Below are 12,950 nucleotides of genomic sequence, written 5' to 3'. Positions count from 1 at the left end.
GTTAAAAAGGTTGGGCAACTGTCTTTTTTTTGTGTGTGTAATAACTGCAAGTTAATGTGAATTATTACTTTTCCTTTCTTGTTTTTATTGTACATTTATTACAAGTTTGGTTTTTAAAATAAAAGGCAGAATGTTTTGCTTCAGAAATTCTCTACTAACATTTGAAATAATTAGCTTTGACAACTGCTCTCAAAGGTATGTCGAAAGAAGCGTTTGCGAAATTGTTATTTTCTATTGTGCATTATATTGCTGTTCCAGGCAAACTGGTCTAAGCTATTTTGCTTCCACTTTTTAAGTCTTCTGTATTAAACATTTCATCTTATTTGATGTTATTTCTTCTCTACTTTATATACAAATATTCTTAAGAATCAGACAGTGCAAATAGACCCCTAGCCTCTGTACACTTAGTCCTCGACATACAACAGTTCAAAGTTACAACGAAACTGAAAAAAGTGACCATTTTTCACACTTTACAACCATTGCGGCGTTCCCATGATCAAAATTCAGACGCCTGGCAACTGACTCACGTTTATGACGGTTGCAGTGTCCCGGGGGGTTACGTGATCCCCTTTTGTGACCTCCTGACAAAGTCAATGGGGAAGCCAGATTGACTTAACAACCGTCTTGCTATCTTAACAGATGCAGTGATTTGCTTAACAGCTGTGGGGGGGAAAGGTCGTAAAATGGGGCCAACCTCACTTAGCAACAGAAAATTTGGGCTCAGTTGTGGTGTTAAGTCGAGAACTATCTGTTCTGAGGACAGGGACGGGATTTATTTATTTGTTAAATTTATTTGCCGCCTATCTCAGCGTGGGGCTACCCCAGGCAGCAGAATTAAAGAATCAATTTTAAGAATTCAAGGACAGACGGGCCACTTTGCTATCACAAGTGAAACTTTTCAAAGCTGCTGTCGCGACAGGCGAGGCCTCCCGCTGAGCTACTCATGATGGCTGGGTTATTAATGGTGCAGTCTTGAAGGACTCTTAGATGCTTCAACCTGTCCCAGAATGATTGGAAGGGCAGAAGCTTTGCTAAGCCCATGTAGCGCTTTTGCTGCATACGCTCACAAAGCCAGTTTGGTCTAGTGGTTAAGGGCTAGAAAGCAGGAGACCATGAGTTCAAATCCTGCCTTAGCCATGGAAGCCGGCTGAGTGACTTTGGGCCAATCACCAGGAGACAGTGAGTTCTAGTCCCGCCTTAGCCATGAAAGCCGGCTGAGTGACTTTGGGCCAATCCCCAGGAGACCGTGAGTTCTAGTCCCACCTTAGCCATGGAAGCCGGCTGAGTGACTTTGGGCCAATCACCAGGAGAGTGAGTTCTAATCCCGCCTTAGCCATGGAAGCCGGTTGAGTGACTTTGGGCCAATCACCAGGAGACAGTGAGTTCTAGTCCCGCCTTAGCCATGGAAGCCAGCTGAGTGACTTTGGGCGAGTCATTCTGAGCCCAATTCACCTCTCCAGATTGTTGTGGGGCAAATTGGAGAAGGAAGGTGCGTTGGATATATTTGTCACACATTGCCAAGGCATTATATGTAAAGGGATGTGAAATCCTGGCCTCTGATGACATGCATGTTGAGGTCTGTTTGAATATATTCTTCCCAGTTCCTTTTTCAGCCTTACATAGCCTGGCAAGGTTTGGATAACCTAACAAGATTTATGTGAAAATAATCTTTAACTGTGGGTGTCCTTATTCATACCCTCACAAAAGCACTATGGACCATATTCAGAAACCTTTCAAAACACGATCACCTTCTTGGCTCCCACAAACCATGATCCAATGCCTCTATTTTATTTAAAGCATATCTTTTAGACCTGCAATTAGAATAGGACCAGCTTGGTTTTAATAGTTTTATTAGGAATTCAAATATGTAACAGATAAAAGTATACAAACAGCTTGTGCATGCAATGGGGCAAGTTTTACCCCTCTGCCACCGAAGAGGGAATGTTTAATAAGGATGCTTCATACAGCAACTGGTTCACATTCATTTTCAATGAGAATGACAGCCTTGGGAGAGTCTTGTATCTCTGGGGAGAAGAAAAAAAATCCGAAAAGCCACTGGTGATATGACTTGCTTGGTTTGCGAAGCTGGTCAACTTATTGCTAGCCTATCCGAAGTATGGGCAGCTCAACCCTGCTTAGTTTGTAACCTTGCCTGCATTCAGAAACGAAGCAAGATTGGGCAGGGTTAATGCTTAATTCGGACAGACTAGACTAGGTCTCTAGACATCCCAAAAGAAGTACAGTGGTGAAGAACCATTTCTGCACCATGGCTAAAATTGCTCAGCTATGTGCAATATCCTTGATGGATATGGTTACTTCTGCATACGTCTAACTTTCTATTTAAAAGAAAGCCCTGCGTTCAGTGAGATTTGCAGCAAGTGGGCAGAGGGCTTCAGGCTCCCTATCTTTAGGATGCATTTCTTACTTTCAGGATTGCGAAGAAAAGCCAAGCCACCAGACTCAGGTTTCAAAATTTCATTCTAGTCCGACCCCCGTTGAAATAAAGACATACGGTAGTGGCCAAAATTGTGGAAACCTTTTGGGAAAAGTGTATTTTTGAGGTTTGATGGCTAATAACACCACTTTTTTTGGGAGTAGTACCATAACATTATATATCAATGGAGAGGTAATTTAATCAAGAATGTAATGCAACAAGGTTTGTTCAATTATCTGTACTGTATTCTATGAAAAGTTATAGCCAAGTAACCAGAAAAAGGAAGCACAACTTGCTTAGGTTGATATCAGGTAGCTTTCCTTCCTCTGATTGTAGCCAATGAGCATGAGTATTTAGAGAGCCAATTGGGTCATCTTGTTTTGGCAATGAGCCAATCAGATCACAATAGAATTCAGTTATTGATGTCATGTATTGAAGCCGAGAGGAGAACATTTGTCAGTGTGTTGTGTGATCGCTATCAAGTTGTTGGGGTTTTTTGTGTTCTTTCATTTAGTGAGCTTATAAAATGTAATACAATTAAAGCAATAGTGCAGAGTTGACTGGTCGCCCAGAAAGCGATGTAAAATAGTATTATTAAGTGAACAAGGCTACAGTTATAAAGAAATTAGAAGAAAAATGGGTGGAAACTTAACCAAAGGTGGCATTTCTACTGTACACTTTTCCCAAAAGGTTTCCACAATTTTGGCCACTACTGTATATTCTAAAATTAGGACGGATTCTCAAGTAAACTCTTATGTTTGCAATAGTGGCAAATATCTGTAGCTCAGTTGTAGGATGAGAGTGAAGGTTTATTCTCCAAGTTTGTGGGTTGGTTTCCGAACATTTCATTACCAGGCTAGATAATATCTTCAGCGGAATTTAGGGAATGTCGGTGTTTTTCTGTTTATAAGGGCTTCGGGTGTGGGTGTGTGAGGTTCTTGTGATAGGTCTTGTGTGAATCATTACTGAATCTTGTGATGGGTCCCTAAACTCCATGTGCTACTTTACAAGATATGGTTCCCACAGCAAAGCTGTTCATAACAGCCACTGGTTGCTGATGCCATGGTTATACTCACCCTCTGTGAAATCCACAAAGCTGCCCGTTTTTTCTGAAGCTGGGAGCGAAATCCCCATTGCTTTGCGGATTCCATAGGTGCTGACAATGTCACCTGGAGCTACCTGCTGTGCCAGCTCTTTCAGATTATTGGTCACCTTTTCCGCTGAAAAAGCAGAGAAATGAACGGATGTAATGTTTTACAAGGCTACCTAAAACTTTTATCTCCAACAAGAAAATAATTATTTCGACCAAGTGGCCTTCACATTCAGAATGTATAGGGTAGGAATATTATAGGGCAATACCACTAGCACTTAAGACTTATATACCGCTTCCCAGGGCTTTACAGCCCTCTCTAAGCGGTTTACAGAGTCAGCCTGTTGAGGACCCCAATAATCTGAGTCCTTTTTTTTAACCACCTTGGAAGAATGGAAGGCTGAGTCAACCCTGAGCTGGTCAGGATTGAACTTCCGAATTGCTATCAGCAGTTAGCAGAATTAGCCTGCAATACTGCATTCTAACCACTGCGCCACCATGGCACTTGTTAAATAATCTTCTATATATAAAAATGTAAATGTTCGTTTGTTCAAAATCTTAAATCTCCGAAAGTTCTTCACCGATTGCTTTGAAATTTTGACACAACGTTGCATTCGAATACGCGCCTGTTTTTATATACCTACTATTATATAGATGTCACACCTGTGACAGGTAAAAACATGCTTTATTTTTGAAAAACAGTGCCATTTGTTGGACGTAAAAGCATACCCATAAGCATTGTGAAATTAAACATATTGCAAACGTGCGCTTTCTCTTTTCTTTCTTTTTCCATTTAACCAGACTGAGCCACAGCAACACGTGGCCAGGTACAGCTAGTTTAACAATAAAAGTGAAGGCAAAATGTGCTTTCCTCCTTGATACATGTTCAAAGGTTGGTGATTCCTTAAAGAAAGTCTCAGTGGGAACAAATCCAAGCTATTCTCTTTTGTTTCCAATTGCTCTACAGAAGACTTAACTTTTATCCATTTTCGTCCCTGTTGTTGTTATATTTGTCTGTTTCTCCCATAATGGTTTCCCAATGGAAAACCATCCTGTAAAATGGCATTTCACTGGTAAACAAATAGATCCAAATTGTGGTCTGATGGTTTAAGTGGTGCAACATAGAGGGGGTGTCCTTGTTGTGGAACTCAACATTCACAAAAAACTGTAAGACAATTTTCAGAGTCACCCAACATGTGAGTGGCATTAACGACAAGCAGCGTTTTGAAGTTGATAATATATGCTAAGAGCAGAAGAGAGCCAATTGGGTCTATGGTCAAGGTGCCAGGCTAGAAACTGGGAGGCTGTGAGTTTAAGTTTTGAAGTTGATAATATATGCTAAGAGCAGAAGAGAGCCAATTGGGTCTATGGTCAAGGTGCCAGGCTAGAAACTGGGAGGCTGTGAGTTCAAGTCCTGCCTTGAAAGCCAGCTGGGTGACTTTGGGCCAATCACTAGGAGATGGTGGGTTCTAGTCCCACCCTAGCTGTGAAAGCCAGCTGGGAGATTTTGGGCCAGTCATTCTGTCTCAGCCCAACCCACTTCACAGAGTTAGAGGAACGTGTATTGAATATGTTTGTTGCCTTGATTTATTTATTGTAAAAATAATAAAGGCAAGACATAAATAAATAAGCATTCTTATTCTTACCCAAATGCATTTCCTTGTAAGATGGGCCCAAGAGACAAATCATATTAGGCGGTGGTTTTGTACTCAGCCGTTCATTTTGGGCATCTTGAAGGTCACAAATTAATTTTGTGGTTTCATCAAGCTTTTTCTGAAATATTTCAGCTTCTGGGAAATCAAAGATGAAGCTGTGAGGCACCATAAATTGAGTTAGATTTTGCCACAAAACCTTGCAAAGTCATGTTGACTCACCTTCAGAATCAAATTCGTCAGCAGGCACCCCAAAATTGGTTACCGCTTTCAGTGCCGTAAGCCTTTCTTTACTAAGGCCAGAATCAACGTTGGCTGGATCTTTGTCTATTATCTAGAAATGCAAACAAAGATATGGTCTTAAAAATCCAGGAAATACATCATGCTTCGCCCATTATCATGCATTATACGTCTACAGTGAATATATTTTCTTGGGGGAAAAAAATGAAGGACAAACCTAAAAAAAGGAGCAAATCTGAAATCATAAGGATATATTTTTAAAAACAAAAACAAAACCTGTTTACGTTTACAACTGTGCTTTACAAAGTAAAATTCAAGATCAAGCCCAAGAGAACTTTACAAAAACGCACAAACTAATAAAAGTATCTAAAATTAAAGTGTATGTCAATTTATTTGAAAAAGATAACCCATATTTTCAACATGAATGTGATGGACTGGGGATAAAGTGCCAACATTAGTATGTTGAGTTAAATGACCATTGGTATATTAAGTTAATAATAATAAAGTTGGAAGGGACCTTGGAGGTCATCGAGTCCAACCCCCTGCTCAGGCAGGAAACCCTACACCATTTCAGACAAATGGCTGTCCAGTCTCTTCTTAAAAACTTCAGTGTTGGAGCATTCACCGCTTCTGGAGGCAGGTTGTTCCACTGGTTAATTGTTCTCACTGTCAGGAAGTTTCTCCTTAGTTCTAGGTTGCTTCTCTCTTTGGTTAGTTTCCATCTGTTGCTTCTTGTCCTGCCTTCAGGCACTTTGGAAAATAGCTTGACTCCCTCTTCTTTGGGGCAGCCCCTGAGATATTGGAACACTGCTATCGTGTCTCCCCTCATCCTTCTCTTCGTTAAACTAGACATACCCAATTCCAGCAACTGTTCCTTATATGCTTTAGCCTCCAGTCCCCTAATCATCTTTGTTGCTCTTCTCTGTACTCTTTCTAGAGTCTCAACATCTTTTTTACACCGTGGTGACCAAAACTGGATGCAGTATTTCAAATGTGGCCTTACCAAATAAAAGACCAGAATACGTTTTTGAAAAATAAGTAAATCTAAAGAAGATTTCTAAAATAAAGGACTGTCCTTTAAAATTAAGCGCTGTGTGGTAAGATCATTGTATTTATGAGCCATTGTATATATGAGTCAACTGAAGTTGCAAAGATGCTTTTTCCAAAAGGCAACTGGATTTCAGTTCTGAAGAAGCTTCTTGCGTGAGAAGTGAAACATTTTCAAAGGGGAAAAAAAACCACCAAGGAAGTCCAGTTGTCTTTTGGAAAAGCACCTTTGGGACAACCATGACCTGGGTGATGGAGAATCTCCAGAGACATTGAACCAGCTAAAGAGCAGAAGTGGAGAACTCTGTTTGGGCAGGTGAGGAACCCTCTGATTAAAAACCCCACCAGTTCTAGAATGTCCAAATTTATAACCATGTCACCTCTATGTCTTTCGTTGTATCCGTCTTTTTCTGTAAGTGTTCTGTTTCCTCTGTGCTCTGCAATTAGAAAAGAACCAGAGAAAGTAATGAGAGAGCAAAATAAAAATTATACTTTGGGTGCAACCCAATAAATACTTGGTCATCAGTAATACTTATTCGGACAATAACCAGCAACATTTTAAAAAGAGACAAAACAAAAACAGTGAAGCAAATAAATGCAATAAAAAAAACCCCAGAATATAACGTCCACTCCTCTTACTATATTAATACAGTTATTTGCCCAGGTGATAAATCTAAAAAATCAATAGGTATTAAATAAAGACTACATATCCCTTACAGCTAATAGTGAAGATGTATCAAAGCAAATAGTATTTTAAAATAAAGGTAAAATGTGTTTTGGACCAATTACACCTTGCTTTCAGTCCTATTGTTTTTTAGAATTATGTTGCCAAACACTTTTGATATGGGTCTTACTTTATTCTTAAGCAGGAACTTTCTTCCTGTATACTGGTAGTTCTCGACTTATAACAGTTCATTTAGAGACCGTTCAAAGTTACGACGACACTTAAAAATGTGACTTAGGACCGTTTTTCAGTTACAATCTTTGCAGCATCCCGATGGTCACATGATCAAAATTCGGACGCTTGGCAACTGACTCCTATTTATGACGGTCGCGTTGTCCCAGGGTCCTGGGATCCCTTTCTGTGACCTTCTGACAAGCAAAATCAATAGGGAAGCCAGCATCACTTAACCACCGTGGTTACTAACTTGACACCTGCAGTGATTCACTCCCCAAAACCATGGCGAGAAAGGTCGTAAAATGGGGCAAAACTCATTTAACAATTGTCTTCGTAAGTCGAGGACTGCCTGTAATCCCAGGATTTTTCCTGCAACCCTTCCTCCATGCATGAGCAAAGGAGAGTCACCTTGGTTTCTCCTACATGGAGAGGAGACTGAGTTCTTCTTCCCCATCATTTAGTTAAATATTAATAGGCTAGTTCTAAGTTGGTTAACCGAGAAATGATAAGCAAGGAAAGATTTCATCTTCCCGCTGGGCACTGAACTCCTTAACGCTGCAACGTTTAAGCTGCCAAGTTCATATGCATTAACGTGTGAATGTTCTCACCGTCTCGAGTTCTTTAAGAGTGCGGGAATGCTCGCCTTGCGTCAAGACATCCAGCAAGCTGTCAGCCATGAGACCAGGGTAATCGTGGGACTTTGCCAAAAACTCGCTGATGCTAAAAGCAAGGAACGCAATTATTTTACAACAAACAATGATTTACCGCAGACTTGCCGTTTCACATCACCTAGTTAAATTAATTTCCAGCTTACGAGGTAGCAATAAAAAAAAACAACCCCTACACTTGGATAACTCTCTTTTCACTGAACCAAGTACCAGGTCATTGTTCTGGTGATAAAAATAACCAGCTTTATTTAGCAGAGATCTTATCAGTGTATCCTGTTAATGCTAAACAAAAACATAAGTCAAGGAAGATTAAAAACTCAGATTTGAACGCCCAGAGGACGTTCATTATTTGTCCTTATGCTGATATTAAATCGTGCGCCGAGGTGGCGCAGTGCTTAGAATACAGTATTGCACACTAATTCACTGCCCACTGCCAGGAGTTCGATCCTGACTGGCTCAAGGTTGACTCAGCCTTCTATCCTCCCGAGGTCGGTAAAATGAGGACCCAGATTGTTGGGGGCAAACATGCTCTGTAAACTGCTTAGAGAAGGCTGTAAAGCACCGTGAAACGGTATATAAGTCTAAATGCTATTGCTAAGTGCTATTGCTATTAAATAACAGACAAACCTATAGATGAGTTACATGAAGCAACTATGACCTTCAAAGAAAGTGCTTATGAAGCATCAGTATGAAGTAACCTTATAGTTAAATGGTACATTAAAAGGCATTTTCGTGATGCTTGCAGAAATTAATTCACGCATTTTGGCCTAGTAAATCTGAGCACAAGTTAACACGATGGGCAGAAAAATATGTACAACTGGTGCAAAGTCTTATATTCATATTCCTGTACGGACTACCGTAATTCCTGGTATATAAGAACCACGGTGGTGCAGTGGTTACAATGTAATACTGCAGGTTAAATCACTGCTCACTGCCAGGAGTTCGATCCTGGCCAGCTCAAGGTTGACTCAGCCTTCCATCCTTCCGAGGTAAGTAAAATGAGGACCCAGATTGTTGAGGGCAATATGCTGACTCTGCAAACCGCTTAGAGAGGGCTGTAAAGCACCGTGAAGCGGTATCTAAGTCTAAGTGCTATTGCTATATTTCATCCACAGGGACTAGAATCACAAAACAATTAGCAATGAAAGACTTTTCTGCAGCCACAATAATTATGTTTTCCCCTTTCACCAATTAAATTGAAACAACAAAAAACTAAACATTTTCCCTCCTTCACAGTTTTGCTTTTATATTTTGTACTGTTAACAGCCAGCTGGGTTGTTTTAAAGATTTTCTTGTGGCACTATGTAGCCTTTCAGAAAAACAAATAAACAAGAAAGGTTCGGTTTTGCTAGAAAATGAGTGAGGGAGTGAGATGCTCTCATTCTTGGTGTCAAGTGTCCAGTGCCTCTTCTTTTCTTAGAAAAAGGGAAAACGAGAGCATTTGATGGGAAAGGGTCTCAAAAAAAAAAAAAAGCTTTCATTCTAGCATACAAAGTCTAAGATCAAAGGGAAATCTCGCTTGCTGGAAGACTTACTTGAAAATTCCTGGATTAGAATCTTCTCCATAAGTAGAGTAGATTAAATCTGAATCATCCTTGCTGATGTTTGCAAACGTGGAGTCGTAGGCTGGAGCATACGAGCTAAAAGGCCCGTAGTTCAAATACATCACTAATGGGAAATGAAGAGAGCAGGAATTAAGTATCTTGCATATAAGGGTGTGATAATGACCTAGAGAGCTTTCATTAATATAATGTTCCTTCAAAAGCACCATTAGTCATTGGAAGAGGGAATCCAATCTGTCAAATTAAAGTAGGAATGTTGAGGGTGTATTTTGTTTGGATTCTCGCCACCATAAAGTGCACTGTTTTGGCCTCTAATGCCAGTTCTACTAGTGCCCTGATGGCACTTTTAGTGTAAAAGAGGCAGCACACGCTGACTTTTATGTCTGCAAGAAAACAACCAAGCTCAGAGAGAAGCAAAGATCTCACTGATAAATACAAAGAATCAAGTGAGCAAAAGCGATACTTTTAATTTTTTTCTTAAAAGACTGGAGCTTGGTTTGTTGAACTCGGTTATTGCTCAGATTCATTTTTTACGGGAAATTGGATTGCTTTAATACAGAGATAGCCGTTACCTGGGGTTACTTTATTCCTTTTGTCTTCCTTAAACCCTTGTAAAGTATTGACCCCCGACTGAAGTCTTCCAGCGGCTGCTCCCAATTTCACAGAGATGGGACCCATTTCTAAAATCCAAAAGAAAAACAGGGGAATAAGAATCCGAGAGGCAATTTTAAAATTATTTATATACAAAGCAGAAATAAATCCTTCATACTAATGCTCTGTGGGCAGCACGTCTTAGATAGTTTTCTCATGGTTTTCTGCGACAATAAATTATGGAAAAATAATTCCTTACTTTTACGCCCCTGACTTAAACGTTATAATAAGTGCATGTCAAAGAAATCATTCACAGTGAAAAGTCAGCAGGCCTTCCTTTGCCTTCCTGGGGTTCAGAGTTTTGATGCTGCCTCACCCTCTTCTTCGTGGCAGGGCTTATCCCAATTTCAGATCTCATATGGAAGAAAAATCAAGCGTGATTGTGCCAAAAAAAGGACTCAAGAGAGGAAGACAGCCACGAAGTGGGACGGGGAAAAAACACCGACAGCAACGAAAGATTATACAAGATAGAAATAGCTCTAAACCTGTTGCAATAAGAAGACTGTAGATTTAGGAAAACAAGAGATAAGCACAGAATTACCATGAAGCTTAGAACGAAGGAATGGGAGTTTAATTTTGTATAATAGGTTTTTTTTAATTTTCTGGAGAGAAACAAATTCCACGATCTGTATTAGATTAAGGGGGAAAAAAACCCTGCTAAAAGGGTGTTATAACACATTCAAATGAAGTAATAGAAATGGTTAAGTGTTCCCCCATTTCATTAAATTGAAAAGTTGGCCTTTGGAATGGAAAGCACGTCCAAATGTACATTTTAGCAAAACAAAATTGCCTCCCACAGCTCAGCTCACTGTTTCTCCAATCAAATGTTACTCATTTGAAAGACAAACTGATTGAGGTATATTTAATATCAAAGATGGGATTGTCTGTTCCTTGGGCTTTTTGAGACCCCAGTAGGAATAGTCCTCAGCAACAGTTTTAAATGAATAATCCCATCCTTTGTAAACAGCCCCAAGAAGGAATATTAAAATCCCTCTAACAAGCATTACCTCCTGCTAGATTTTCAGCTGGAGTAAGAAGTCCCAGAGTGGTTGTGCCATCAGGTTTTCTTCTCTCAAACTCACACTGAAAAGAGATCAAGCTATTAAAGTGGGTCACCTGCACAGAGATTAAAATGCTAGTACAAGAAAGAGCTTTTTTTTTTAACTGATTAAAAAAAACCTAAATAACTGTTTTGCTAACTGTTTCAATTAATGGAGATTTGGGGAATTTAAAGCATTAGGTTGAGTCTCAAGAGACTTATACTGGAAACTTAAGTTTTTCTAAACTTTGGTAACTTTTGGCCGCTTACCTGCGTGTTTGCAGAACGTTTGGTCAACTTTCCCCCTGAATCTTTAATTATACGTTCGATCAGTTCTTGTTCCTTCTCTAAATTACTATTCCTGATTTTTTCTTCCAGTAGATCTTTTTCTTTTCTGGGGAAAAAAAAAGGCATTAAAACACCCATAAACATGCGTTCTTTTGTTTCTTTATAGTACGTAAAGTTTTTAAAATAGGCGTGATAAGAAAAATGCAGAATCCTTTGGACTTTGAATATTAGAAATGGTGAATGCCAATAACTGGTAACAGCAACTGGTAACTGTCAAGTTATCATTTTTTTTATTTTTGCACTCATGTCTGAGGCACCGAGGTGCTTCCGGGTTGAAAGGATTGGTTGGAGATATCACTGTTGCCCAGTTAGGGGCTCCTTTCACGTCCCCCAGTAGGAGCTGGAGCAAAGGACAGGTGCTCACCCCACCCTATGGCAGCACTCGGGTCTCAAACGCGAGCTTGCTGCTTATCAAGCCCGTTTCCTAACCACACAAGCCACCATGCTCGTCGTCATCAAAAGAGTAAAACCGACATTTAGTCAGTGAGGCAGACACGTTTCGGGAATTGGCTTCATTACATGAGCTGGTCATTACTTCCGGATTTGCTAACCTAACTAGAAAAAGGTTTTGAAAATTTTTGAACAATAATGCCTTCTTCCTGGGGCTGAGAGAGACTGGCCAAAGTTATCCAGCTGGTTTTGTGTCCAAAAACCAGGACTGGAACTCCTTATCTCCCGGTTTCTACCTGGCACCTTATCCACTACACTAAGCTGCCCCTTAGTCTTGCAGTTACCAGCTCCTGACTCGACTGAAATGAAAAAAGAAGTCAGCTTCTGGAGGAATATAATCACTTTTTGAACTCTTTGCTGGGACTTTTAAAGGCTCTGAGGTCTGGGTCTGTGCAGTCTCCATCTTTCCCCAGACCGTCCTCCTCTTCTCCCCCAGACTGCGAGCCGGTTTTGTCTGCCTGTTTCCTGCTTTTCTGAAGGTCTGCCATGAAGTCAATGCTTTGTTTCAAACTCTGAATCCGTTCCTAAGAAAACAAGATAACACAATGCGAATTTGCCGTTTTATTCCTACCAGCTGAAAAATCTGGGCAGAGTGCAACTTCATGAATTAAGTGCCTAATTCTCCAGTCATTAAAAAAGGACAAGATTCGACAAGGGACGTTTTAGAAGAATCCATAATGGTTTCCTTTCCTCCAAATAGATGATCCCAAGAATTAAATGCTGTGAAGCAGTGTTTAATAATAATAATAATAGTAAAGTTGGAAGGGACCTTGAAGGTCATCTAGTCCAACCCCCTGCTCAGGCAGGAAACCCTATACCATTTCGGACAAATGGCTGTCCAGTCTCTTCTTAAAAACTTCCAGTGTTGGAG

At 40.2% G+C, this 12,950-nt stretch overlaps 1 protein-coding gene across 2 annotated transcripts in view; it reads right to left on the bottom strand.

Moving 5' to 3' along the window:
• Window positions 1-1,841: 1,841 nt before the first annotated feature.
• Window positions 1,842-12,950, bottom strand: part of BRD7 (bromodomain containing 7) — a 25,746-nt gene continuing 14,637 nt past the window's right edge. For both annotated transcript variants that reach the window (XM_015818921.1, XM_015818913.1), the window contains 11 exons: window positions 12,422-12,603; window positions 11,552-11,675; window positions 11,250-11,325; window positions 10,164-10,271; window positions 9,565-9,697; window positions 7,970-8,081; window positions 6,844-6,900; window positions 5,399-5,510; window positions 5,171-5,314; window positions 3,511-3,654; window positions 1,842-2,024 (listed from right to left, as the gene is read on the bottom strand). In XM_015818921.1, coding sequence (XP_015674407.1) covers window positions 1,960-2,024; window positions 3,511-3,654; window positions 5,171-5,314; window positions 5,399-5,510; window positions 6,844-6,900; window positions 7,970-8,081; window positions 9,565-9,697; window positions 10,164-10,271; window positions 11,250-11,325; window positions 11,552-11,675; window positions 12,422-12,603 — 1,257 coding nt within the window. In that variant the 3' untranslated portion in view covers window positions 1,842-1,959. The remainder of the gene's footprint in view (window positions 2,025-3,510; window positions 3,655-5,170; window positions 5,315-5,398; window positions 5,511-6,843; window positions 6,901-7,969; window positions 8,082-9,564; window positions 9,698-10,163; window positions 10,272-11,249; window positions 11,326-11,551; window positions 11,676-12,421; window positions 12,604-12,950) is intronic.

The sequence above is a fragment of the Protobothrops mucrosquamatus genome, unplaced genomic scaffold (genome assembly GCF_001527695.2).
Source record: "Protobothrops mucrosquamatus isolate PMUCROS unplaced genomic scaffold, P.Mucros_1.0 scaffold_144, whole genome shotgun sequence".
NCBI classification, from domain to species: Eukaryota; Metazoa; Chordata; class Lepidosauria; order Squamata; family Viperidae; genus Protobothrops; species Protobothrops mucrosquamatus.
The sequence above is the reverse complement of the archived record's forward strand: the minus strand, read 5'-3'. Positions and strand labels throughout refer to the sequence as shown.